The following is a 27965-nucleotide window of genomic DNA, read 5'->3' as shown; positions in this document are numbered from 1 at the left end:
GTTTTTCAACGACGGTAAAACCATTCAACTATTCAAATGTCATCATTATTCAGTCGCCAGATCATCGACAACAGTAGCGTAGCTTTCTTATGGCCATTTCAAATAATAGCTTTAGCAAAATCTGTTGTAGAATTACAGGAACAGTTTTAAAGCGATGTTAATGCAAGACGAAAGGAGAAAACATGTTACTGCCACCCCTTGAAATTTGTAATGGCATAGCCCTTTTGAGCTTATCTGTTGTGTCCTTCGCCAGACAAAAAGTATGAGACGTACAGTGACCTCAAACGACCTCGCCCTCAAAGCGTCAGTTTGGTGTCTAACCCGTCCTGCGGGCATTTACAGCGTTGTGTATGGATTGTGTCAGTCTTAATGTACAGCCAACGTAAACACCTTACATAAGGGCCCAGTCACGTTCCTTGTACGATCGTCGTACGATTGCACTTACGAAAGGTATTCTTGGAAAAACTGGCGTGTCAACCAAAATTCAGCTGTCTTGTATATATGCACAAGTGTGACAGGGGCTTTAAACCCTTGTCGGCTGTTTGTTCTGTAACAGCCTGCTTGAATATTGTAAGACAACAAAACTGTTCGTCGGACTTCATAAATGTCTACATTTTGCTGGTGTGTTTGAATGTCAGTGTACTAATATGGCACTTTTAATTAGACGAAAATTGGTTCGCTCCAGGATGTCATCCAAAGAATCTAGATAGTGTGGCCTTAACTTAGCAATATTCCAACGGTAGAGAAAACTCACATGTCATTATCAGATAAACAGGGAAATCACGGTGAAATGCTGACGACTCCCATTTGGCGACATTCCAGATATGGCGTGATTTACAGAGTCACCAGTCAGTGAGATCCCGGTTAGCAGTGCAAGATGTCGAGCTTGGCTGTAGCCGTGTTTCTTCTGTTTGCTGTGAGTGGAACTCTCGGTGTAGAAAGAGTTCACTATGTGGCTGCAGAGGAGGTGTACTGGGACTATGCGCCGTCTGGGTACAACATGATCTCAGACTTACCTCTGCTGAACGACAGGTAGGAACATACTTTTGAGATGATATAGTTAATTTCAAGGGGGACAATGTGGTCTTGTGGTTAGAATCTAAAGGTTCTGAGTTCGAATACCTGGCAGGCCCCAGTGTTTTACCATTGGTCAATTTCCTCACTCGACTCAGCTGAGGATAAGTACCCAGCTTCGATTAAGGACGTCCTTCGGATGGGACATAAAGCTGGACGTCCCGTGTTAATATACAGTCAAACCTGTATCAGTGACCACATCTACATGGTCGTAAGGACCATCTGGCTAATGTGCCCACTTTTCGTACCTTAGATGATTTTCCCATCTTGTCTTAAGTGACCACCTGTCCACATACACCAGTCTAAGATTTTATCGGGCCCCTAAGTTGTCTTTGACTGTAAGTCAGCTTGAAGTGGCGTTTAAATGGGCAAATGCGGAAAATTAGTGGACGTCAGCTTTACTATCTACCAAGCCGACAAATCGGACGATTGTTTGCATGTTAGCGTTTCTGACTTCAGTTCCAAAGTCTGTTTCCTGTCGTGTTCTGAGGACCGCTTTCGCTTTTATCTACATGCATGTATCTACAACGAATGTTTCTTTGGCAGGGGTCCTAGCTCCTACTTTCCAGATGCCATTTCCTCGTTCGTTCTTGGCATCTCGTGTACAGCTTTAGCAAGGTTCGCAGATTCGGTGAGGACAATACTTTGCTGACTAGACACTCTTCGAGGGCCAAGGCCATGTGCTGAACGTGATAAGATTTGCCAGATGATGACGTCACGTAATCTGTTTTCTCCATTTGGAGGGGATCTAAGAAAGCATGGTTTACTATGTACAGTACAACAGTTGGCCCAGTGTTGTATGGGCTGTCAGCGTTAAGAATGCCATCTGGATAACGTAGCGCGACATCAAAGTAACAAGAGTCCGTAGGGCACAAACCTCCGTGAAGTAATCATGGTGATTGCAGTGTGGCTAACTATAAGCTGTTGCAATAACAGGAATAACATTTTTTTATTTAAAACCTTGTTCCATTTATGCAGTGTAGCGAGAGCCTAAACTCTGCTTGGAGATCAGCTAATTGGAACAATCTTGTATGAAACAAGCTACCATGGCAAACGACAGCTGATCTAATGGGCTGTACCATTACCATACTATCGTTAAGATGGTGGTGTCGATCTGTAAGTCTCCAAAACCTGAAAATAAGGATCTAGAATCTTAGGACGAACGCTTTTTCTGGATTTTGGAACTGATGGGCCGATTTGTTTGAAACTTTGGTCTTTTAACTGCAATTACTTTAATGAATGGTAAATCAATACAATAAGGCAGTCGTATCATCAATTTTCTTTCCTTTTGTAGTGATGCGAGTGTATTTCTGGAGAGGGGGCCAAACCGGATCGGCTCTGTCTACAAAAAGGCGCTATTCCGGGAGTACACGGATGAAACCTACACCGTGAAGAAGGACCGACCCGATTGGTTGGGATTTCTTGGTCCGGTTTTGACGGCTGAGGTCGGTGACGTCATCACCATCCACTTCAAGAACCTGTTACCAAAGCTGCACTGCTCAATGCACCCGCATGGTGTCCTCTATGACAAGATGTCAGAAGGTATGTTTTTATTGATTACCTCTGTGTATTGATTGCCATCCAAAGCTTAACTTTGCTTTCAACACTTTCCCATTAAAAATGCCACAGTCCACGTTTTATGACACCATGCACAAATGTGCCACGTTCAAATATATGAAACTTGTTATGGTAACTTGCCTTGATAAAAATTTCCTCTCTATCATAAGAAATTGCATCTGTTCAACCGGTAGCTTGATATTTTTCACGAAATATTGACCCATTCCTTCTTACATGTGACGTCATGTATATAGGTCAAAGGTGTCTGGAAGTCTGTATCAACCCCCGTCCCGGTTAAGAAACAGTTCAATCATTTGCACGTATCATTTCTTGCAGGATCTCTCTATAACGACGGCACCAGCGGGGCCAGCAAGCTGGACGACTTCGTACCTCCGAACGGGACGCACACGTACACGTGGCGGGTGCGGGAGGTGGACTCGCCGCTGGAGGACGATCCCGACTGCCTGACGTGGATGTACCACTCGCACCAGGACCACAGCCGAGACATCTACACCGGGCTCTCAGGACCTCTCGTCATCTGCAAAAAAGGTAGAATGTTAAATATGCGTTTGATATCTTAATAGGACAGTCTGTTCTGATCTCCAAGCAGATGTAAGGATTCGGTTCATTCTCGGTGTTTGACGCCTTTTTGAGCCCGGTTCCGACGGACACCGGATGGTCTCAGCAGGGAACATCCCCAATTTACCGTGATTCGTTAGATTTGTAAGAATCGTAACTTCCCCACCTACATTAGGAGGGGAGGTATCTGATTGGCAGACGGCTGTCCAGCGCTAACAAAACGAGAAGGACAGAACACATGTACAGGCTGACCGCGGGGCTAGCTTTTGCTTGAGATGCACAAGCGGAGGGCCTGGTATTCCGGGGGTGTTTCCTACATTTCCTGTGCGTTTCCAGGTCAAATCAAACATACTAACATCTTAAATCATGTTTTCCAGGAGCCCTAACTGCAGAAGGCCATGAGAAGGTGGACCGTGAGTTTGTCCTGTTGTTCAGCGTGACAGACGAAAACAAGAGCTTCTACCTAGAGGAAAACATCCGGGAATTCTGCACAGATCCTGACTCCGTAGATACAGAGGATGAAGATTTCATGGTATTCCTATATCTCATAGTACCTATGTATTACGTGTACTGATTTAGATAGCAGTTACCAGGTTTTAACGCTTTCAGATCATATACGTGGCCTAAATTATTCCTGTATGCTTGTGTTTTTATTACTGTGAAATTGAAAAAAGATCGGATTGGCTGGCGGCTTGCCAACGGTAACGCAGGAATGACGTCCCAAAAAGGACGGATGCAGGCCCGGTACGCCAGGGTCGTTTCTTGATATGCACAGAAGTGGCGCTCTTCAAGGCATCAGGGGATGAAATGCTTCACATTTATCATGCTTTCCAGGAAAGTAACTTGATGCACGGTATCAACGGTTACCTGTACGGAAACCTGCCAGGACTTGTGATGTGCGAAGGCAACACGGTCAGCTGGCATCTCGTGGGGCTGGGAGGCGAGGTCGACATGCACACCGTTCACTTCAGAGGGCAGAGCCTGGCGATGCAGGTCCGTACTACAGCGAAACGAACACCTTGTTAACCAAAAATATTCTGTTTTATCTTTGTGTCATGGGCGCCGCCATGTTGAATTTTGACGGCATGGGTCGGCCATCTTAGAAACCCATCTCGACCCATCGAAAAAAGATGCCGTCCTGAGTCAAGGCTTAGTCAAGCGAGTTTCGGATTGAATTCGAAGTAACTAAAATGGGGTGTAACATTGCTAACTGTGATGCAATACTGAGGTTTATCTTGTTTGTTTGCCTGTTACTTCCAGCGTCACACCGCCGACGCCATCTCACTCTTCCCGGCATCCTTCATCACCGCTCGGATGGAAGCACGCGGCCCCGGAACATGGATGGTCAATTGTGAGGTCAACGATCACTACAGCGGTAAGGGCATATGACTAATAATGTTTGAAATGATTAAATTTCCGTTAGATGTTTCAGTGTATAAGTGTAACAGTTTGTATCTGAGTCTATTTGATCAAGTGGGTTTCTTACTCTCGAGGAAGATGTAAGGATTTCGCTCAGTCTAAGTGTTTTACGAGTGTCTTTGCAACATTCAATACGTATCGTCAGTCGTGCACCTTTCTAACTCTAATAGGTCGCACTACCAGAAAGGTGTACCAAATATTGCAATAAAAACACTATGACTGAGCTGGATCCTTGCATCTGCTTGGAGAGTAGGCTTTACTAACATATGCTGGCAGGACCTTTTGTTACACATCATTGTATAGTGTCTGTTCATAGAGCTACATGGGATGACGTATCACTTACAAACCTAGGTGGAATGCAGGCATTGTTTAGTGTGGACGACTGCGGACCAAAGTGGCAGGGACAACAACAACAACAACAACATCAACAACAACTACAACTGGTCTACATCGGAGGAAGAACCCGGGAATATTTCATCGCTGCTGAGATCGTCTACTGGAACTACGGACCTTCAGGACAAAATCTGTTCGACGGAGGAAGTCTAGTAGAACCGGACAGGTATGTTTTATAGAATTTTTTTATATGATCTTACAGTTAGAATAGTTATTAAAGGTGCGACTAATGTCACAACTGTATTGTTTTTGCTGACAACCATGGGAGCTGCGGGAGCTGCCATGTTAGAATTTGTCGTCATGCAGGCGCCATCTTGTTTCCGTTACCAGCTGTTGACGGCATGCCACAAATATCACTGGTCGTAATACTAGCAAAATCTGAATCATATTTCTTTCTTATTTACAGTGATTCCTTGGTTTTCTTTGAGAACACGGGCGACAGAATTGGCGGGACATACAAGAAAGTCCGGTTCGTGGAATACGAGGACGGCACCTTCACTGGTCAAAAGGAACGAAGGGCAGAGGAGAAGCACCTGGGGATTCTGGGCCCGGTCATAAGGTCAGAGGTTGGCGATGAAGTCGTCGTGACCTTTCGGAACATGGCGGACAGGGAGTACAGCATCCAACCGCATGGTGTCGCCTATGATAAAGTAAACGAAGGGAGTTTCTATGGAGACGGTGAGGAAAACTTAAATATCTAATATACTAATAAGTAATCTAATTCAGCAAAGCAGCCTTCAACTCATATTTCCTTCCAATGGATTCAACAAAAGTTGATGAAAAGACTCAAAATTAAATGATAAACTGTCTTAACTGCGCAAAACCTTTTGGAGATAGAACGAGTTCTTTTAGTTTTCAGATAAGGACAGATGAATGCTTTGGGTGTAACGTTAGCAGTGGTATTTAGAAGAATGGATTTAAAATGGTGGTTTGACGTAACGGACCAAAGCAATTTTTAGAAAAGAACTTTATCTTACATCTACAGCTTTTGGACAAAAACTAGGCGTCTTGCCCGGTGACAGCTACACCTACCGCTGGACCGTCCCGGAGGACTTCGGGCCGGCAGAGGGTGACCCCGCCTGTCTGACGAGGTTCTACCGCTCGGGCGTTGACCCCGTCGCCGATCCGTCCTCCGGGCTGATCGGCCCGATGCTTGTCTGTAGGCGAGGTGCACTGACTGAGTCTGGAAAACAGGTGAACTTTTGCGCTCTATGGTTATGTGTGTTTCAGCTTTTTGTGGCCATAAATTCATTTTTAGAGACGTTAATACTGATTGTAAGATATATGTACAGGAGTTTTGTTTTCGGCGTGTCTGGATAGTATCTTGTGTGTTCTTGTGTGTTCGTACTTATTTGCATACGCTAGTACTGTCAGTAAAGTGGTATGAAGTCTTGCCAAAGATGCTTGGCACAGATTTTGTTCTTTTGTTGAACATTTGGAGTTACTTTTTTTTTTAAATCATTGCAGAAAAACGTGGATCACGAGCTGTTCCTGCTCTTCTCCGTGATCGACGAGAACTTGAGCTGGTACCTCGACGACAACATCCGGGAATTCTGCAAGGACCCGGATGGAATGGACCGCGCAGACGCGGATTTTGCAGAATCGAACCTCATGCACGGTATTTTACTAGCATCTCGTTCTGACGTATTCTATTAGAGAACACACACAAATACACACACACGCTCACGCACGCACACACACACACGCGCGCGCACGTGCACATACACATACACACACAAACGCACAGACATGTATGTATTCAAAATACTGTTGAAGTGATGACTCACGTGCAAAGAACTAGTATTCTAAAACAGCTTAAAGAGCGAAGAACGAACGTTTTTTCTTCTTCTTCCAGCCATCAATGGTTACATGTACGGCAACCTTCCCACCATGCGCATGTGCAAAGGAGACAACGTCACGTGGCACGTGATCGGCCTTGGTACTGAAGTGGACATCCACACCGCGGTGTTCCATGGGCAAACGTTGACGTACCATCAGCAGTACAGGGACGCCATAGCGGTTTTCCCTGGAACTGCAGAAACCCTGTCAATGGTTCCGGACAACGTCGGTAAGATATGTTCATTCTAAATGTCAGGTCGCTATAGTTGGAAAGGGAAATGTTTTGTTGGCATGGTTTAAGCTATGGAAATACATGTGATCGATAAAAGCCCAATAACCCCCGAGGAAAATTGTATTGTCTTGGTGCGAGTCAGCAACATGTAATGCTGAGGTGGTGTAATAGAATACTTGGAGAATTGGAAGTTTGATTTTGCTCGTTGACTTGATGTGTTGTGTTATATTAGGTGAATGGGCTCTAGAATGTCGCACCAATGATCACTACAGTGCCGGAATGAAGGCTCAGTATGTAGTGGAGGACTGCTATTCGGACGAGCGGTCTTACCAGGACCTGACCTTTAACCAAGGCCAAGTGGGGACTTACTACATCGCCGCCGTGGAGCTCGAATGGGACTATGCTGAAGTCAAGGAGGATGCGCACGGGAACCCTATAAACGTTACCGAGTAAGTATAAGAAGGAAGCTAATGGTTCCAACTGCGCATGCGCAGCGATATTCATTGTTTATAATGTTTAGAAGGAGATAGCCCATGACTTGTAAACAGTTCTTGTCTGGACCGTACTTGATATGTATGCCTGGAACTTTGACATAATACCCACAACACATTTCGCTGCACATTTGCAGTTGGAACCGCGAACCTTCTCATTAAAGTGTCAAATTTGTCTTTCGTTGTTGAATTGTCATAATACCTACATTTTTTTCAATAGTTGGTGGGAGGTTCTCGCAATATGTGGTATAGCAGTAATGCATTGGATTCGTTGAGAGGTCCCCGCGAAACCCGCGAAAATAGAACCGCCGTGAAGATTTCAAGATTTACAGCACTTCTAGTTCTTAGATTAGATTACATGGCGATTTTAGAATACTGTGATGATGACAGTTTGCTTTGAACGAGTCTGCAGTAATATCATTAAGAGACGACATCTATAACCCTCAAATTGCCTCTTTTACCAACAGTGGCGAGCATGACTTTCTAAGGGCTTCAGACACAACTATTGGGTCGGTGTACAAGAAAGCCGTGTACAGAGAATTCACAGACGGCACCTTCACAAACGAGGTGGCGAGACCAGAAACGTACGGTCTACTCGGACCAATCATACGAGCGGAAATCGGTGACGTCATCGTCGTGATTTTCCGAAATTTGGCAAGTCGTCGGTTTTCGCTTCACCCACACGGTGTAATGTACGACAAGGGAAGCGAGGGGGCGCTGTACCAAAACGGACTGAGAGAAACCGGTCAGAGAGTCGGAGTGAACCCAGGAGAGACCAAGGCGTACACGTGGAGCGTACCGGAAAGGTAAAAATTGCACATTTGTCAAATTTTCCTTTTCTTTGTTTTTGAACATTTGTAACAACTTGATTTAGATATGTGTAATAAGTCTATATTTCATTTCCGTGAGTAGTTTCATCAGATTGGTACATCACTGGATAAAAAAGTTCTACGTACACCACCAGAGAGTTTACACCTTGCCAACGTTCCCGTGACCGCCTGTCACTGGGCAGTAATGACCGCATTCTTCAAACTGTGAGACGTAGAACAAGTTCGTATTGCCATGAGAAAGGTAACAGACGGTCCACCGAAACGTCGGCTAGGTTGTTACAAAGAACGTTGTTTTATTGTATTCGCACTTGACCTTTTGTCAAATTGGTTGCTAGGTCTGGCCCAACAGAGGCGGACGGAAGTTGCGTCACGTGGGCATACTACTCCAGTGTCGACCCGGTTCGTGACACGAACTCGGGACTGATCGGCCCGCTCGTCGTTTGTCGGAAAGGATCGCTCTTTCCCGGCGGCAGCCGATGTGACGTAGACCGAGAGTTCCCCCTCCTGTTCAGCGTGTTTGACGAAAACCTGAGCTGGTACATCGAAGACAACGTCAGGTTGTTCTGCAACTCTCCGGATCAGGTAGACTATGAAGACGAAGACTTCCAGGCGTCTAACAAATTTCACGGTGAGACAAATGGCTTGCTTATGTTTCACAAGATTTTTGTTCCTTGCATTGAGGTTAGTGTGATCAGTTTGTTTGTTTTGGTGTACGTCCACGGTTGTGTGAATATTGCAGAGTGGCGGAGGACGAAAGTGGGGATACTTGGAAAGTTGGAAGTATGGTTTGGCGCAGGTCCAACTTTGCTGTAGTTAACAGCTGACTCATGGATACACGGCCTACACCCACACAATAATACAATAATGCTAACAGTTATGTGCATGAAAAAGTTAGGTGTGACAGGTCGTTCAGCGCAATGTAACCAGCTGCTGCAGCGCCGCTCGCCTGCAAAGCTGGTGTGTTACTCTGAAGGGCGGTTATACTGACTATTCAGCTACAGAATGTAAGGTCGCTAGCTATAGGGGTAAAGCTTCTCACAACGATTTTCAGATAATCATACAAGCTTAAGTATTAGGCTCTTGTTCAGCTTGCCATCCTGACCGATTTTGCTGATGTGTTTTTTTCAGTGGCTATATGATCACTAGTTTCATTTCTCGATTCCAGCCATCAACGGGTTGACCCAGGGGAACCTGCGGGGCCTGACGATGAGGGTGGGGGAGAGCGTGGACTGGTACCTGATGGGGATGGGCACGGAGGTGGACGCGCACGCCGCGCACTTCCACGGGAACTCCTTCACCCACACCACCGGACCTGACATGCGCCAGCGAGGGGACGTCTGGGACCTATTTCCTGGTGGGTTCGTTATCTCCGTGAAAACGGACGTATTGTAATCAGTCGGTGTGTCTGTTTGTTTGCTTGTCTTGTTGTGAGTCCGCAGTGATGTGAATGTAGCATAGTGTCAGAAAGAAAGGAGGAAATGGTGCAATAGGATACTTGGAGACTTGGAAGTAAGGTTGCGCTCGGGTTTGTTTGTTTGTAAAACGTTGTTTGTCTGTTTGTTTGTGTCGTATGACCTGCAAACCACCGCCTCGAGTCGAAACAAGCCAGTTCTGTACTTTGATAATACACTGTATAAGCACATGTTTAGTAGGACCAAACGTTCAGGCTTTATCCACTGACACCAAGCTGGACCCCTACTCTCTAAGAAAAGCGGTGGGCTCATTAACGTCTCAAACACGGGACTTCCGGGTCAACGTTCGAGGCCAATGTTAATATAATCTGGGGTCACATGTTTGAGGCGCCACACCATGAGCACACTTAAGGACCGACCATGTGTCTGGCACCATTATTCTTATTCAGAAGCGTACCGGCTTAGAAACGTCTGGAAGCGTCATGCATGACGTTGTCGTTGTTGTTTAATTTCTCTGTTCTTTGTTTCCCAGGAACCTTTGTGACGGTTCACATGACCCCGAATAACCCCGGTACCTGGCTCCTGCACTGCCACAACAGCGATCACTTCGGACTGGGCATGCGGACTACTTACACCGTAGAACCTGCTGACGCCTAAACGCAAACGATAAAAGTTCACGGTTATACACCCTTTCCACCGCAAGGTGGCGAACGTTGAGCGACCATGCATATGCATTGAGCGACCATTAATATGGCATCATTTCCCTGTCAAAATTACGTACGTAAAAAACGTCACGTTTTTGGGTCTATGCTTGCCGTGACGTACGTATGGTCCTCGCATTTTCAGATCAAAATATCGTATTATCGTAAACGTCACGTTTTGGGGTTATAATTACGTACTTAAATGGGTTATGTTAATGTGGTATGTACCCCACTTCAAGTCATCATACTATTAACAAACTACGTTAACATAACGTATTCATAGTTATCATAACGCACTGCTTAACGTAACATAGTCCTTTACGTTATCATAAGGCATGACGTTAATGTAACGTATGCAAGTCCTACGCGTTAACATAACGCATCAAACGCACCACGTTAACGTAAAATGTATGTTACGTTGCGTTACGTATGTTAAACAAACAAACATCGTTGCCCAATGCTTACAAGTGATAAGCCATTGCTTGGCGAACAAGGTGGTCGTGGGCTGGCTATCACCATTGCTTGTGTGGATTACCGCCCAGCGGGCAGTTTACAGTTCACCATACTTTCTGTTAAAACTCATTGCATTTTCAGAATATGAATTTGTATAAATGTTACAGCCGACTTGATTGATAAAATGTAGTTTGTACAATGGGAGCATTTGTTTCGTCGATTGTGTAACTATTGTGAAATTCGTCCCATTCTCATCCATTTGGACCCTAAACTGTTGTCTGACCTTGTTTGAATTTGAAATGTTAAGCAAGGATATAGGGGATTAGGCTCTACCAGCCTCCGCGGGTCGCTGGGAAAAATAGAAATTGGCCAAATAGAGTCAATTTTATGAAGGGAGTCGGCTACGGAGGAGGGTCAAAAATAATGTTTTGGTTTTTCTATTATAGCAGTGACGGGCGGTGGTGTTACCCCCCCCCCCTGTTCTTTTATAAGAACGCCCCTACACGTATTCGCGAGGACTAACGGACACAAGATTTGCCCGTACGCATCGATCGTACTCGGGATTCGCTCTCACTCAACTTTCCAAGCCCCCTTATGTCGGTTTTTCAGACACTGTGACAGACCACACAACATGGCGGTCCTACATCTTTCTGGGGTACTGAGGGTCATTCTGGTGTGTACGGGATGACGTTAATGCACGAGTTGCAGTTACAAAGTTGTGTGTGTGTCATCCTTGCGTCCCTAGTGAGAGGAACCTGACCAGCTAACAACATGTTTGATTAATATACATGAAAAGCGCAACAAAGGAAATATTTTTCAGTGCAGAACTGGTGTGTTACGCCGAAGGACGGATATTACGGCTTTACGGATACAAAAACAGAACAGATATCTACATGTGCATAGCATCCCACTTAGATGGTATGATATCACAAGACTGCAAAATCCCTACTGTTATAACTCATATTTACCACAACCATAGGAGTTATGTTTGTGTGGACACACAAGCAAACCCACAAACAGACACACCGAAAACAAAATCTCCGTACACGAGGTAAAAATCGAGGTAAAAACACGTACGAACATGTGTTTGAGTCGGTACAAAAATACCCTTCGCTAATTGTCAACCTGACCGAAGTTCGGCTAAATGTATTTTTTACCCCAATGCATAAGACATAAGATTGACAGAGTCTGGCCTAAAACACAGACTCACAGTAAACAACACCTGCTCTGGTGTATCACCGTGAAAGACACGGACGTGCTGAGGTATAAACAGTGGGACGAGGAACAAAATAACTAGGAAATCTTCATGCAGAACGCATGACAATCACTTCTTATTCGTCGGTAATGACCCCCATATGACCCGATCAGGGGCAAAGTACGGGTAGTGACTCAATCCCAGTTGCGGTTGAGATTTTCGAAAAGACTACATTTTATGAATAAGAAATTAACAATTTTTGTAAGATTTCATTTCAACTGAGCGACTTCAAAAATTCATATTCCAGTAATTGAATAGTCTCCCCCCCCCCCCATGCAGACCCATGTGTTATGCATGGTGGAAATGGTACCTTCCCTCTGATAGAGGTTTTCATCGATACAATATTCAACCCTCATAGTTCTGACAGGACCTCATCAAAAGCCATCCCAATTCCGTTATTTTTCTTACTTTATTACTTCGTCAGCCTGAGTGAAATCTAACGTCGTTACGGAAATCAGGAGAGAAAAGTAGAAGAATGGGGAGGGGGCGTTGGAAGAAAAACAGACATGGAAACCAGAAATATCTTTAGTCTGACGAGGTGGTGTATAAAAAAAGCGCTCCACGTGATGCGATGTAAGTTAGTTTATTCCTTGTTGACGAGAGCACACACAAATGGATTTGGTACAAGCATGATGCAGAGCTTATTAGTGTGAGCGGCCCGGGCTACTTATCAATATCCATTCCCATGTTGAAAAGTACGACTGATAAGAACTTCTGACTTCTGTCTTGCGTTCCGCCCGCACTTAGCCTGAGTCAGAGAATGAGTGAGCGAATTTAGCGAACAAAGACAAAGACTAAAAGAGAATACATCTACATGTATTTCCATAAAGTCATTCGGTGAAACTTAAAACTAAGGTTTTGTACACCAGTAAATAAAGCAAGATAAACAAACAGTGACCCAATACAAGCATCGTAAAGATATTGCATCAATACACAAATTGATAGTCAGAAAATCAAAAGAGTAAAGAATATGCAGCATTATTATTGAGGCTTTGGAATTCAATGTTAGCAAGGAAAGACAGTGGATTTGATTATAGGTGAACATGCACCCTGGCAACACTTTTTGGTGTCGGTATGGAGGATCTGATGAGAAGGAATTCCCTCTACAAATGTTTCATACATGTACTTGTCATAAATTGTCAATGTCATTACAGCCCCCCCCCCCTCGTCCCACACACCGCGGAGTCTTCTAATGATAAACGTTGGTTGGTGTTGACTGGTAAACTTACCCTTGGCAGCCCATTGTATCGTTCAGGTGTAAGGTAACGCAAGCAACGCCGCCTGAACATAGACAATGAAGTTTCTGGTGAGGGCATAAGGAAATATCTTCAGGCGTGACGGCATAAGGAAATATCTTCAGACAAGTTAAACGAGTAGTTTACTAGGCACCTTGACAAGAACATAGAAGGGTGTCGCTCGGTGTCGCTCAGTCACACTATTCCTGTACGTTAAAGGTGTGGATTTGGGCACCGGAGTTAGCATGGAGACCTTCCGTGAGGCCCGGGTGCATTGTGAGCGCCACTGGCTGCGCGTTGTCTTCGTTCTGGTTAGCCTCACAACAAATATGATAGGTGAGTGCGGGTTTCAAGTTACCTTGGCCTGGTTTACGTACGCGTTTCCAAGTAAACTCACACTCCGAGTGTACTCGGAGTACTCGGAGCCCACTAATGTGCTTGGAAATGCGTTTGTAAATCCAGTCTTAGTGGGAAGTCGCTTAGTGTGTTAGCAACCCCCATGATTGCATAATATCCTTGCCTATTCAAATTACATTGATATCCCAGCCTACCTAGCTAGTTAAGATACCACGTAGCCTGCCTGGGTGAAATACATAATTCTAGCCGACATAGGTGTTACCTCGACATATATTCTGTCGATCTCGAGTCACTTTCCATGCTCGAAACGAAGCGTAATATATACTAATAGGGGGCCAATATGGGAGACTAGTTCGCGTCTTAGTCGCGTCCATTGTCGGCATTTTGCCACTTGCGTTTTTATAGAACTTTTGAAAACAGTCGCCATTTCAGACAAGACATTGACGTCCTTTGGCAACCAGTTCTCAACAAGTTTACGAATGTCAGTTGCAAACGATCGACCAACAGGTCGCGGCGAAGTGAGACATGCCTATTTCACTGGGCCCGCGACACGCTTGCGACCTCGCTGCGTCCTAAATTGGATTTCTGTTATTCTTGATTTTATAATGGGAATATCACGCCAAACTAAATAGACGACAAAACACACAAAGCGTAAAAAAATTCGTTTTTTGTCCATGATATCTCATGTAGTTGTTCAAGCAAATTGCATTGATACAAATTACGTAAACTGCATTTTGTAAGCTTGTAAGCGTCGCTGTATTTCAAAGCATACCTTTACAACATGGATCAAAGTTACGTTATCCAGACAAAGGTTATACAAATATTCAATCTTGTTCGTTCAAGGGTCTTCATTCAAGGCGGGGAGTACATGTACATACCCCTTTTGGCATACAAACTGACTAGAATCCTGCAACACGTTTAATTAAAAAAAAAGATAATAATTCCAAGATTGTAAATGGAATGACGGAAAATCCCGAATTAAGGTGAAACTTTTAGTGGCAGGAAAAAACACTAAGTCGTATACTTCCTCGCTAATGCACAGACAAAGGCCAAAGAACGTACGATCTGAAATTCAGTTAGAGGCTGCTGCATGGTATTTTAGGACCTGATTATAGTTTCGAGCATTACTAAGTACAAATGCAGGGTAAAATAAAGCAATTTCAGAATATAGAATATGTTTGGTGTTTCTACATGGTACTGTTAAAAGTGTGTTGAGTCTGTAATAAATATATTATCAATTATCATTTACTTTTATCTTACAAGGATCTTAAAATTATTATCTGACACCAGATAGCAAAAACAACAACATAGCCTATGCATATACATTATGGCACCATACGCCTGTAGATAAGTCCGATCGGACGTTTTGGTGGTACGTACGAGTATACAGACACACGTTTTACCTTGTATTTCAGGCACACCTTTAATAAACACTTAGAGATTAGATGTTTCAAAGACTTCGACCTGAACATCTCCAATACAACCTCAAATACAAAAAGTATTTTGCCATCTCATTATGTAAAGTCACTAGGTTACGTCAATACGTCTTTCTCCTACTGTCATCTATGTGACGCCGCTTCACGCACCGAGTTGTACCGATGGACTTTCATCCCTAGATTCGGGCGCACCCTAAATGTCTGTTTGCTAGCACTAGTCACATATTGTACACATTATGGGGACATACGTAAGTGGGATTGCGTAAACGGTAGTTCGTGTCGTAGCTTGACTTGCCAGTACACGGGACTTCCACCATGTCTGCTTTCCTGAAGAGCGTCTGTGTTCTTCTGTGCGGCTACCTTATAGCGTGCACAAATGCGGCAACAAAAGAAAGACACTACTACGTCGCCTGTAAAGAAGTGTGGTGGGACTACGCACCTGGAGGCTTCAACAAGATCACCGAGACTGCCATCTCTGCGGACAGGTAATCATATAAACTTTCATAGCTAAGCCTCGACTTTGATAAAAGATATTTTCGAAAAGTGTAGGGTTCCTTCCCTTCCAAGGATCGAATAAAGCCTTTTCCGTTACAAGACAGATGCAATTTGCAGGACATATTAGTTCATATATTATCTCAAGAATGCCCATAGTTTGTAATATTGCGACGATTATACGACGGTATGTGACCGGGCCCTAAGATACACAGCAGTTTATTCATTTACGGAGGTTGCATAAGCGTGACAGATCCTGAAACTTCAAGTGGTTGATACTGATGCTTTAGGTTGGTATTTATGTATCTTTCAGTTATTGTTTTTCGAAATCGAGTCACGTACAACTTTAACCTTTGCCTTCATGTTAATAAACATGTCTGCAGGTATGTATGATACTTAAGTAGCGTTTGGTTGCTTTCCTCAAGTTTTAATATGTAACGTATTAGGGGGTAGCCGTACATTGTATAAGAGCATCACGTTTGTGTAACTATGTCATCACAGCAAGAATATGCCACGACGAAGAACATCGTATACGTAACGGTTGTTTCACATTTCAAGTTACTAGTTACAATGACCAATGATATCTGAGTACATGCAGAAAAGTAACTGAAGTCTCGGTGTTTTGCTACTAAGCTTTCAGCTGGGGCAGCTACTACGGTCTAGACATGACCTGAGTAAACTGGACTGGGGCATCGTCCGCCCGGCTCTAAGGTCGACCTTTTCCTGGTGCCATTTTTGGCGACGTTCTGAGGAAGCGAGCCTAATAGTAGAATGTGTGCAGTTTGCACGGATTACAGGAATTTTCTTGGCTGTCCGCGAGCTGCGTGGTTTTTGTTTTGAAAAAAAAAAAAAAAAACCCTGATGATACAGCCCTAGGAAGAGGGACAGTCGCATTCTAGAGGTCGCTAGATATAAATATATTTGGAGACTTTGGTCACTTTTTCTTGAATGTTTTGACGAAAAAACACATTTTCTTCTAGCTCGGAGAGACAGACACATTTTCGTGCGAGTCAATGTAAATATAGCAATAGCATTATAGATAAAGATATAATTCTATATAATTCCGGGTACATCAAAGAATGTCCCCGGGACCCTGCTATATAAGCTTGGCGGGATATATAGGTGGGGAGTAGAGAAGTGTCGGGCCAAGAGTTTAAATTTTGCGTCGACATATATACGGCAACGACATCAATCGATAATGTTTAAGGCAAAAATAGGTGTACAAAAGGCGCTCTCATTCTGCTGGAGTGACATTTCTATTGTGTTGGAGTGACAGCTCTGGCAACATCCAGGTTTCTTGTGTGGGCATTCCTGTGTTTTGATCCACCTTGCATTCAAGTTGTTTTAGGTCACGTAGACAGGTATGGTATGTATGGCATGGTTAATGTAAATGTATGTAGCCGTTCATTCAACAATGGGATCAATATGTGACTTTTCGTTATTTACCTAGGTGTTAAGCACGTCTCGCATAGCCGACCATAGCTTCCCGACTTTCTGCAGACCATGGTGCGAGTTAGTCGTGAGAAAGGTCATCTGTGGTTGGGAGTTGGTCGCCAAGGTTGTCTATTAGTTTTTAAAAGTCGTCTGTACCATTCAACATCGGAAAAGTCCTATTCTGCTTGGATTCAATCAGAGTAGCAAACTTAGCTAGGCTACTTCCAACCCAGCTTCGACCTTGGTTGGGAAGTGGTCTGGAGCAAGTCGTGTGAATGTCCTGAATTTGTCATAGGGGCTTAAATAACGGTGAAGACGATACTGAGGCGGCAACAAATCATGAAAGGGCTCATCTTTTGTGTAAGACAGGCACAACTAAGGCTTCAATCAGAAGCCAGGTTTGCACTTTACGTTCGAAGATTTGAACTGAGACATGCCTTTTCCTTGTCCGTTTCAGTGACGCAGCGGTGTTCTTAGAACCGGGTCCAAACCGGATCGGCAGCGTCTACAAGAAGGCGTTGTTCCGGGAATACACGGACGCAACCTTCACCGTGGAGAAACAACACCCATCATGGTTAGGGTACCTGGGACCTACCATTAGCGGAGAAGTGGGGGAGAACATCATTGTGCACTTCAAGAACATGGCTTCACGGTCCTACAGCATGCATCCTCACGGAGTCCTGTACGAGAAAAACAGTGAAGGCAAGTGTTTTTTGAACACTTCCGCTGTGTTTCTATGTTCTGCCACTTTATTTTCACCCGTTACGCTGAACACTCACATATGGCTAACCAACCCTCCAAAAAAGCTACTTTGCCGTTTTAATTGCACATTTGCAACGTAAGACATAGTAGGTCATATGTCGATAATCATACATAGAACGGCCTGGGGCCTTCAACATTGACATATCACCCACAGTGCATTACACTGCACTCGCGCACTTAAAACTTCGAACTAACTAATCATTGCTAATAAAGATATCGATATTTGTGTACCAACACTGATAATTGAGAAGGGTGTTCTTTCACATACATGTACATGTAGGAGCCCTTTACTTTGACGGCACGTCTGGTACGAACAAATCGGACGACCATGTACCACCGGGCGGCACCTATGTGTACACCTGGCAGGTGACTCAGAACGAGGCTCCCGCTGACGACGATCCGCCATGTTTGACGTGGATGTACCACTCGCACGTCGCTGCCGACAAGGACATGAACGCAGGCCTGACGGGAACGATAGTGACGTGCAAACCAGGTGTGTATGTAAACCTCCTGTTGCATGTTAAGGTCAAAGATTTGTTTGCTGTCATGTTTATGTGTGTACACATGGACATGCACGTGTAGGTAGACCATGCACTACCTACGTTCATCAACTCTGTAAAGGCGCGTGGTAGTTAGATAAGCACGGCGGGTTAAGACGGATGGTGGGCAAAGGCGCATGGTGAGTAAAGTTGCATAGTGGTCAAAGACGCATGATGATTAAAGGTGCATTGTGGGCAAAGACGCATGGTGAGTAAAGGCACATAGTGGGCAAAGACGCATGGTGAGTAAAGGCGCATTGTGGGCAAAGACGCATACTGAGTAAATACATGCGCGAAGTGATGATAAATGTTCTAACCAGCTGCTTTTTGCAATTGTATACTTCAACATGTCTCACTGCTTCACACTAGTCTAAATTTCCTTCCCTTCTATCTTTCGCAGGTTACCTTGGCAGCGACGGTAAGCAAAAAGGAGTCGACAAAGACTTCGTCTTGAACTTCGGCATCCTAGACGAGAACAACAGCTGGTACATAGATGAAACCATCGGACGCTACTTGAGCGTCACCGAAGCTGAGGCAGCAGCCCTGAAGGAAGACGAAGACTTTCAGGTATGTGAGAGTTTCCTTAGGTGAAAACACATTATCGTCTTGGCGATCGGTGCAAAAATTGTGCAAACTATCATGATGGTAAAAGCATGAAATTTGGCATAAACATTCTATACAACAACAGAAACAATTCTAGGGGTAGAGCCAATGAAAATTTCCTTAAGTTACCTGCTGTTCCATGGCAACTGTTGCTAGGCAACCTTTTTTGCCTGGTAACGAGTTTTTTTTACAGATTTTTGACATTAAAACCTTTTTGGGAGTCATGAAAACGCGTCATTTCATTTTCTACCAAGATACAAGTCATCAGGAACAATGGAAGAAAATTTAAACTTTAGATTTGCATAGATAAACAGCTAGACCGTGATTATGTTTTTCCCTACGCGCGTCGCTTTTCACCAAGACTGTATTTTCCTCTAATGATTGATGCTACTTTTCCAGGAGAGTAACTTGATGCACGGTATAAACGGCTACCTGTACGGAAACCTGCCCGGTCTGGACATGTGTGTGGGAGAGAACGTCACGTGGCACCTGGTGGGGAGGGGCGGAGAGGTCGACATCCACACCATTCACTTCCGGGGTCACGAAGTCAGCATCCAATTTCACAGGTATCTTAACAAATGTTTTATTGTTAATTTGAGCAATTCATAGCACTTTTAAACACTTGTTATATACTAAGTCGTGACTTATATCAGGTACATATATATATATAGAATTGTACAAATGCTGGTTGGCATGTCTTTAAAACTTAAATGTTGACACAACCTTTCAGAACTGACACAGCAGGGATATTCCCAGCATCCTTTGCGACCGCTGTTATGGAGCCACGAAACATTGGAGAGTGGATGGTCAGCTGTCAAGTAGGAGACCATTTTTCGGGTGAGGGTCTTACAAGTACGAATGGAAGAAATATCTGTATAGGAAAAATACACGGTAGTTCCGTACACAAGCACATACCAACAAGCTTTCGACCAGTCCTTTGGTCCTCCTCCAGTTGATCAGACCAGAAGCCTATGTCACGTGACATGGGTGGCGATGTGACGTCAGCAACGGGTCAAAGGTGCCCGGTAGTCGGTATCGACCCCCATCTCTGTTGAGGGATCTTTAAAAAATCTGGATCAACAGATCAGGCTGCGCTGCAACAAAATGACATGTTCTCTCTCTTGAAATTACTAACCATAGAACGTGCTATATGTATTAGGCTTGAATAAAGTTCTAAACGGGAACTATGCGGCTACAGCGAGTGTGTATGGTTTTCCACTATTCTTTGCCATAGAATGTACATCAGCTCATTTTAACTTGTGTCTCATCTTAAGCTAATCATAGTCAACGTCACGGTACTATATGATGCTAGTATATGGTTCCATATTCAGCTGGAATGCAATCTTTGTACAACGTGGCCGGCTGTGGTGCCACCGTTCCCGAAGAACCTCTGGACGGGACTGTCCGCCATTACTACATCGCAGCAGAGATGGCGACCTGGGACTACGCACCTTCCGGGATAAACCACTTCGAAGGAGGGAGTCTTCTCAAGGACGGCAGGTAATAGTTTTGCATTGACGGAACATTGGTAGTAGTAAAAGGTTATTAGATGTTTGTATCGTCCCCGGTTAGTCCTTGTCGAGTTAATAGTCTAGAATTGTATTTTTTTACCCGTCATGATTATTATACTTGATTTAAACTTCCTTTGTCGCCAGCGATTCGATAGTATTCTTTGAGCAAGGACCGGAGCGTATCGGAGGGAAGTACAAGAAAGCTCTCTACATGGAATACACCGACGCCACTTTCACGGTGCGCAAGAACCGCACTCAGGAGGAGCAGCACCTAGGCATGCTGGGACCGGTCATCAGGTCAGAGGTCGGGGACACCATCATGGTGACGTTCAAAAACATGGCGGACAGGCCGTACAGCATCGAGCCACACGGCGTCTTCTACAATAAGTCGAACGAGGGGTCGTCATATGGAAGTGGTGAGTAATGATCCACTGTTGTGTTACTGGTGTAGTTGCTTTTATAACATCGTCGATTGATTATTCTTCGACTGCAAGAAAGGCGTACCTTGCTCTAGATGCTACAGTGGAATTTCCAAAGCTAAATCTAGTGTGCTGTACCATTTTTCAGGTAACAAGTCATCAGGTGGAAGTGTGGAGCCCGGTGGAACCTTCACCTATGTGTGGACTGTCCCTCCGTCCGTGGCGCCAACAGAGCGGGACCCCACGTGTCTAGTGAACCTGTACCGGTCAGGGGTCAGCTTGGTCAAGGACGCCTACTCCGGACTGGTCGGACCCATGGTCGTCTGTAAGGCAGGAACACTGGACAGCGAAGGGAATCGGGTAAGTTGACTTACCAAGGACCAAGGCACATTTATCATCGATTGTTTTTAGATTTAGAAAAAACTAAGCGGCGAGCTAATACTAGTAGTATCATACTATACTTGTTAAGCTTGTATCGGTGCCTCAATGACGGCAAGGGAATTATGTATCAAGTTTCGCCCTGATATTGTAATATTACTAGCTAGATAGGACCAAAAGAGGATTTTTCTTATCTAGTCATTACGCGTAAGAAGAGAATGATAACAGCTGAAAACAAATAAGACAAAGATCGCAATTAGTATGCAGAAAAAGGTATGAGGGTTTTTTCTGTTGCTTACTAGCGTGACGTCAGCTCCAGCCGAGAGTTCTTTCTGATGCTCGCTGTCTACGATGAGAATCAGAGCTGGTACCTGGACGAAAACATTGCGGACTTTACAGGGTCTGGAACTGTCGCCGATCCAGAAGATGAAGACTTTGCAGAGTCAAATCTTATGCATGGTGCGTTTTAATGTTAATTTTGCCTTCTTTGAGATAGGTTTGGAAAAGCTGAAATAATGTATTACAGGTTAATGTCGTCGTTATTTCTTCATTAGAAATGTATGATTTACAACTTTTTAAAACCTCTCTTACTAGGCATCAACGGATATATGTACGCCAACCTGCCCGGACTGAGCATGTGCACAAACGACAACGTCACGTGGTACGTCATGGGTCTGGGGACCGAGGTTGACATCCACACCTTGGCGTTCCACGGTCTGACCTTCCAGTACCACGGACAGACCAGGGACTCCATCTCCATCTTCCCTGGGTCCACAGAGACTCTGGAGATGGTGCCAGATAACGAAGGTACGAAACGTTATCTCATTGTAGACGTAATCTCATTACGTCTATTGAAACCTTGTTTTGATTTGAAACAAGCATGCCTGAAATGTCACTTTTATGCTTCGTTTTGAACGAAAATAAGCTCACGGCAAACGCTTGGTTGTAAATTGACCAGAACATAATCGTTACCACCACCAGAGCAGCAAGGCCATTTACAGGCTGCTAAACCAGGAGATAGAATCCCATTTAGATTCATCATACCAATAAGTTGTGTTTTACAATATGAGGAATGTCAAATTATAGAAAAACTAGACTAAGTCTAACTGGTAAAAGATGCATTCAATTCTGTTTTATGTGTCTGTAGCTTCAGTACCGATACCATCAAACTAATTATCTTAATTTGTTTTGTTTCCATGTTTCAGGTGACTGGGCTATCAAATGCGTGACCAATGACCACTACAGTGCCGGGATGAAGGCCAAAGTGTCTGTGGAGACCTGCGGTGCAGACGGTCCACAGTTCTGGTTCCACAGCACAGGGACCATCCGCACATTCTACATCGCTGCTGTAGAAGAGGAATGGGACTACGCGGTGGACAAAAGAAACATCTACGGAGACATCGTTACTAGTGACAGCAGGTGAGGTCATAAAGAACAACATGTACGCATGACATACACTCATTTACGTTTGGGATCGCATTGTATACACCGCATAACTGCGTATACATGTAAATACATTAAGTTCGGAACCGCATCTGTAAGCAGCGACACCTAGCTGTAGTGTGAAATATTACCAGTCAGTATTGCCCTGAGGAAGGTGACAGACAGTCACCGAAACGTCGGTGTGAATAAAAGACTTGGTTGTGTACCGATAGCTTTAATATCCAAGAAGTGCATTAGGGTGGGACTCTTTAGTTTCGTTCAATAAACAGTACATTATTGTTTATCAAAGTGCAAATGTATGTCTGGTAGGAATTAATTTTCGACCAGCACTTCTGCCTTCTTTAAAAACACTGACCGACTCACGTATGACTCTTGACCATCCGGCAGCGCAGAAAATGTACCTGGAAGTTTGTATCATCCTCTGTTCCGGTTGGGCGGAAAAGAAAGTTTAACATTTGATTGTATTACTTACTAATACGGAATAGTTTTTATTTTGATATACGAAGGGTGGCTATGATATGCTAATGTTCTTCTTCACATGCAGTTCTCTCTACGACCGGATCTATTCAGGACCGACCATGATTGGATCACAGTACAAGAAGGCCATATATCGGGAGTACACAGATCCGACCTTCACAGTCCAAAAACAGAGAGGACCAAGGGACCAGCACCTCGGTATGCTTGGACCAATGATAGAGGCGGAAATAGGTGACGTCATCGTGGTCTACTTCAAGAACATGGCGTCACATCCGTACTCCATGCACCCTCACGGCCTGCTGTACAGTAAGTGGGACGAGGGGGCGCTGTATGAGGACAAGACATCGGGGGTATCTAAAGGGGACGATGTCGTGGAGCCAAATGGCGTGTACGCATACACATGGTTCGTCCCACCTAGAGCGGGTCCTACACAGAAATCAGACAACTGCATCCCGTGGGCCTACTACTCCAGCGTCGATCCCGTCAAGGACACCAGTTCGGGTCTCATCGGTCCGCTCGTGGTTTGTCGGCAAGGGACGCTCGGTGCCTACGGACGCCGATCAGACGTGGACCGCGAGTTCGTCATGATGTTTACGGGGACGGAGGAGAGTAACAGCTGGTACCTGGACGAGAACATCCAGAATCACTGTGGAACCCCAGCTCAAGTGGACCCGGACAACGCTGATTTCGTTGAAGCCAACCATATGTTTGGTATGACTATACCTTTTTCTTTCTGATATGTTGTCATAGCAACAGTTATTTCTAGGGTAAATCATTGGTAGCTTCGTTAAAAACAATAGCGCTGGCTACCGTATAAGGAGTTTCATGGTTCCAATTGCGCATGCGCAGGGAAAGACACTGTGGGTTACATATAAAAGGTGAAGGCCTTTGAGACGTCTTGACATTTATATGTATTAATCATTGTCTAGCTAGACAAAAACTGCTCACAAGTTATGGGCCTTTGATCTTCGATGTATCTTTGATACATTACCCACAATGCATTTCGCTGCGCATGCACAGTTGGAGCCGTGATTGCTCTATTTGTATCAATGAATACATGGATATGCAGTTAATCAGTTCTCTTACTCGCAGCTGTGAACGGCTACGTACTGCACAACCTCCTGGGTCTGGAGATGGTTGAGGATGAGGACGTCGTGTGGTACCTGATGGGGATGGGGACGGAGGTGGACACTCACACCGTGCACTTCCACGGACAGACCTTCATCCACACCACAGACAACAGGAGGCACCATCGTGGAGACGTCTGGGATCTCTTCCCAGGTTTGATTTTTCTGACATAATCTTATGTATCAAATGTTTCTTGCCAATTAACTACCAACTAACGGACAAATAACGAAAGTAACAATGACGGTTGCGAGGCTTCACCTCCTTTGTACACAAATGGAAAGGACCATGGGTAATTTTACCGACAATCAATCACAGTAGCCTCTATCGTGGTGGAACAAACGATCTGCATTCTCTCAATCTGCTGCAGCTGTAGGCATTCTATATGATTCATAGTTTTGTCAAAGTTAGAGATAAAGTCCTTCCCGCTCCAGATAGTGCCTAGGGCGGCGCCTCTCTCCCCTTCAACAGCCCTTGGGCCAAATGAGTTTGTGCAATTAGTATATATGGGGCTAATACATACTAGTGGTGTGTTTTCAACTAACATTATACTATTTTCCAATTGATAGAAGCTAAGCAGAGAAAGTAGTATGTACCATTTTGAAAGTCGTTGCTATGGCTCGGCCGGGGATCGCTTGTCCATCGCACCGATCTCGGCTTTCCGTATTCTACCTATTCTGATCATGATTCCTTCTGTCGTGTGACTATAGGTGAGTTTGCTGCTGCCCGGATGAGGCCAGAGAATCCTGGAACGTGGATCGTCCATTGCCACGTGGCGGATCACTTCGACAAAGGGATGATGGCCTTCTTCACTATCAAATCTAGGGAACAACAGGACGATACCAAGACTACAGGAACGCCCGGTATGTCTTACATACTGGAATTATTTCAAGAGAATAATGATAGTTGCTTTATGAATGAAACTTGCTCCATCATGACAGAAGAATCCGTAGGCTGTGTTACGCATTCTCTTGCTGCCACGGGCTGATTGGACCTCCTCCCAAAGAGCCTATGGCAATGCACCTCTAACTAGAGATAACCATTTCTATTCAAAGAGCTACTAAATACATGTAGGAGCTCAGGATTCTTTGTCACTATGAAAATCAGTCCAATAGTAAGAGCTTATGATTCTCTGTCACATGACAGCTTCCAACACTATGGTAACAGACAGTTCTCATTCTGACGATGAATAGTCGATGTTGGTACAATTGCATACATTATTAGAATACGATATTTCTAATTATCCTGACTTAGAGGTGTTGTCCACCAAGCTGCTAGGAGTCCTGGCCATTGAAAGGCCTACTAGAAGCATAGTTTAGTCATGTTAGAAGCATTCATACTTCGTAGGTAACTAAACGTTTATTTGTGACTTTTGCAAGAACACACGTGCACCTATTCTATAAATTTGCTGATTTTCTTATCTTTCAGAGGTTGTAAAGACCACTAAACCAGATGAGAGTCCTGGAGGTCGCCAAGGACAACCAGTGGAATGGACTCAGACCTGGCAGCCGTTCGTGATCATGGGAGCCGTCGGCGTGGTAACGCTTCTCGTCGGCTTGATGATCGGATGCCTCGTCACCCGAAAGAGAAGCAAGGGCACTGGAAGAAACGTAGAGATGCACGGATACGACAATAATGCGGCAGTTCTTACTGACTTATAATCCACGTGTGATAGAGACTCATTCAATCTGCTGCTTTCAAAGAAGATGTAAATTTCAGCCTTTTTATACATCAAAAATTAAATGTACTGGCTGCAAAAGTTGATCAGTAATGGAAAAAGTATCTACAACTTTGAGTATGGAATGAGGGGCATCATTTTGGCAATATAACTGATATCTAAACATATTACAAGTGTGCATTTTTAGTTTATTTACATAAATTCGGCGAAATCTTGAAAAGTTTAACCTACTAAATAAATCCTTAGAGTTGGTTATATCAGGCAGACTCAATGATATGGAGAGAAAGTCACTCTTAAGCTCTTCTGTCTTAGTGTGAACTTTATTACACCTTCGGATATGAACATAGTACCAGTAAATATCTAAGTTAAAGATATTTCATAAAGTCATATTAATACCCGTGAAAACGGTGTCACGTTTATCAATTACATATTCTTTTAATTTTGCTATTTTTAGAAGCTATGTATGACTGTTCAGTCAATGTTGCGCAAATTTGATGCAATAAACGCTCTCTTGTCTTCTACTTGCTTACGTATTTATTGTGTTTATTGTTGAATTCGGAACACAGCTTAGATTCAATATTAAAGTAAGAAACACACAAACTCCAGATTTAAAAGCAAACTTTGCCCAAGGATTTTAAAGAGAGGAAGGGGAAAGCTATACTCATGCACTTTTGAAAATTAAAAAAGAAGAATGAAGGAGAAGAAAGTGAAGAAATTACTTTAATGTATAGTGTCCTGTAAAGTCTGTCATTTTAAAGGAATACGATTCCCTTGACATATTCTCATATGTAGTACAATATCATATTCTGTATTCATAACACACCTAACAGAGTTCCTGTTTCGATATCTCGTGTTCTGGACAAGCTATGGAACTTATTTTTGAGTGGTAGATAGCTCTTTGGACAGAGAGTAAGTTGTAAAGGTTTTGGCCCCCTAACGGCTTTTTTGGAACTGCAGGAGCAGGTTTTGGTTAAGACTTTGAAAGGGAATAACTCAAGAAGGGCTTGATGGATGGTTATGATTTTTGGTAAGTAGATAGCTTGAGCGATGATGTACATGATTAGATACTTATTATGCAAATCAGTATCTGATTTGCATAATTAATGAGGAAAGTTTATACATCCGCCAAATTCCATGATAGGACTCTCAAACATGTGACATATGTAACTGAGGAGGAGAGAAATATTAATAGATATCAATTATGCAAATGAAGACCTCATTTGCATAATTAATGAGAAAATACTATAACTCAAGATGGGCTTGATGGATGGTCATGATTTTTGGTATGTAGATAGCCTACGTGATGCTTTGTATGATTGGACGATAATTATGCAAATCAGATTCTAATTTGCATAATCAATGAGACAATTGTAAAAACCCGCTGTGTTCCATGATATGACTTGAAATATGTGACATTTGTTACTGAGGAATTTTGATAGATAAAAATATGCAAATGTAGGCCTAATTTGCATAATTAATGAGAAACTACTATAATTCCATACAGGTAAATGATGGCAATTTCATACTTGTGTCATTTGGAAGTTATGTGACTTTTGTTTTTCGGGTGAAGAAGATCAACTGGTATGATTCATAATTGATGAGAAATACTCCTGATACGTCAGTCATAAAGGTTAAAATCATTTGGCGAAGGTATGAGGTCGTGGAACTCTAGTTATCAATTGGATATTTCAACTTTATTTGAAGATAGTTACCACATATATGTGACCTCTTTCAGTCAATATTTACCGTGGTAAAATCCTAATTGACATCAAGTTGATTGATGATTGGTTTATTTCATATCATTAAAAAGTTACTAGTGTTATGACATAAATCTAAAACAA

General features: G+C 43.7%; 1 protein-coding gene across 1 annotated transcript; it reads left to right on the top strand.

The window, feature by feature from the left end:
- Positions 1–823: 823 nt before the first annotated feature.
- LOC136422435 (coagulation factor VIII-like) lies at positions 824–26645 on the top strand. The gene is made up of 32 exons (XM_066410206.1): positions 824–1032; positions 2369–2616; positions 2968–3180; positions 3588–3742; positions 4045–4203; positions 4471–4585; positions 4981–5188; positions 5429–5700; positions 6008–6216; positions 6490–6640; positions 6878–7090; positions 7326–7542; positions 8052–8390; positions 8750–9042; positions 9580–9768; positions 10359–10477; positions 15549–15748; positions 17647–17891; positions 18232–18444; positions 18891–19057; positions 19493–19659; positions 19824–19930; positions 20425–20593; positions 20749–21020; positions 21172–21383; positions 21704–21860; positions 21996–22208; positions 22607–22820; positions 23389–24032; positions 24414–24602; positions 25157–25309; positions 25875–26645. Exons 1-32 carry the CDS (start codon positions 878–880, stop codon positions 26105–26107), a joined length of 6810 nt encoding a protein of 2269 aa, XP_066266303.1. The 5' UTR covers positions 824–877; the 3' UTR covers positions 26108–26645.
- Positions 26646–27965: the final 1320 nt, after the last annotated feature.

Source organism: Branchiostoma lanceolatum, chromosome 17 (genome assembly GCF_035083965.1).
Source record: "Branchiostoma lanceolatum isolate klBraLanc5 chromosome 17, klBraLanc5.hap2, whole genome shotgun sequence".
NCBI lineage: Eukaryota > Metazoa > Chordata > Leptocardii > Amphioxiformes > Branchiostomatidae > Branchiostoma > Branchiostoma lanceolatum.
Note: the sequence above shows the minus strand (reverse complement) of the source record. Positions and strands in the feature narration are given on the sequence as shown.

Coding starts and splice junctions, on each gene's coding strand:
- LOC136422435 (XM_066410206.1), top strand. CDS start 878: ATGTCGAGCTTGGCTGTAGCCGTGTTTCTTCTGTTTGCTGTGAGTGGA. Junction 3,181..3,587: donor TCTCGTCATCTGCAAAAAAG/GTAGAATGTTAA, acceptor CATGTTTTCCAG/GAGCCCTAACTGCAGAAGGC. Junction 21,384..21,703: donor TGGACAGCGAAGGGAATCGG/GTAAGTTGACTT, acceptor GTTGCTTACTAG/CGTGACGTCAGCTCCAGCCG.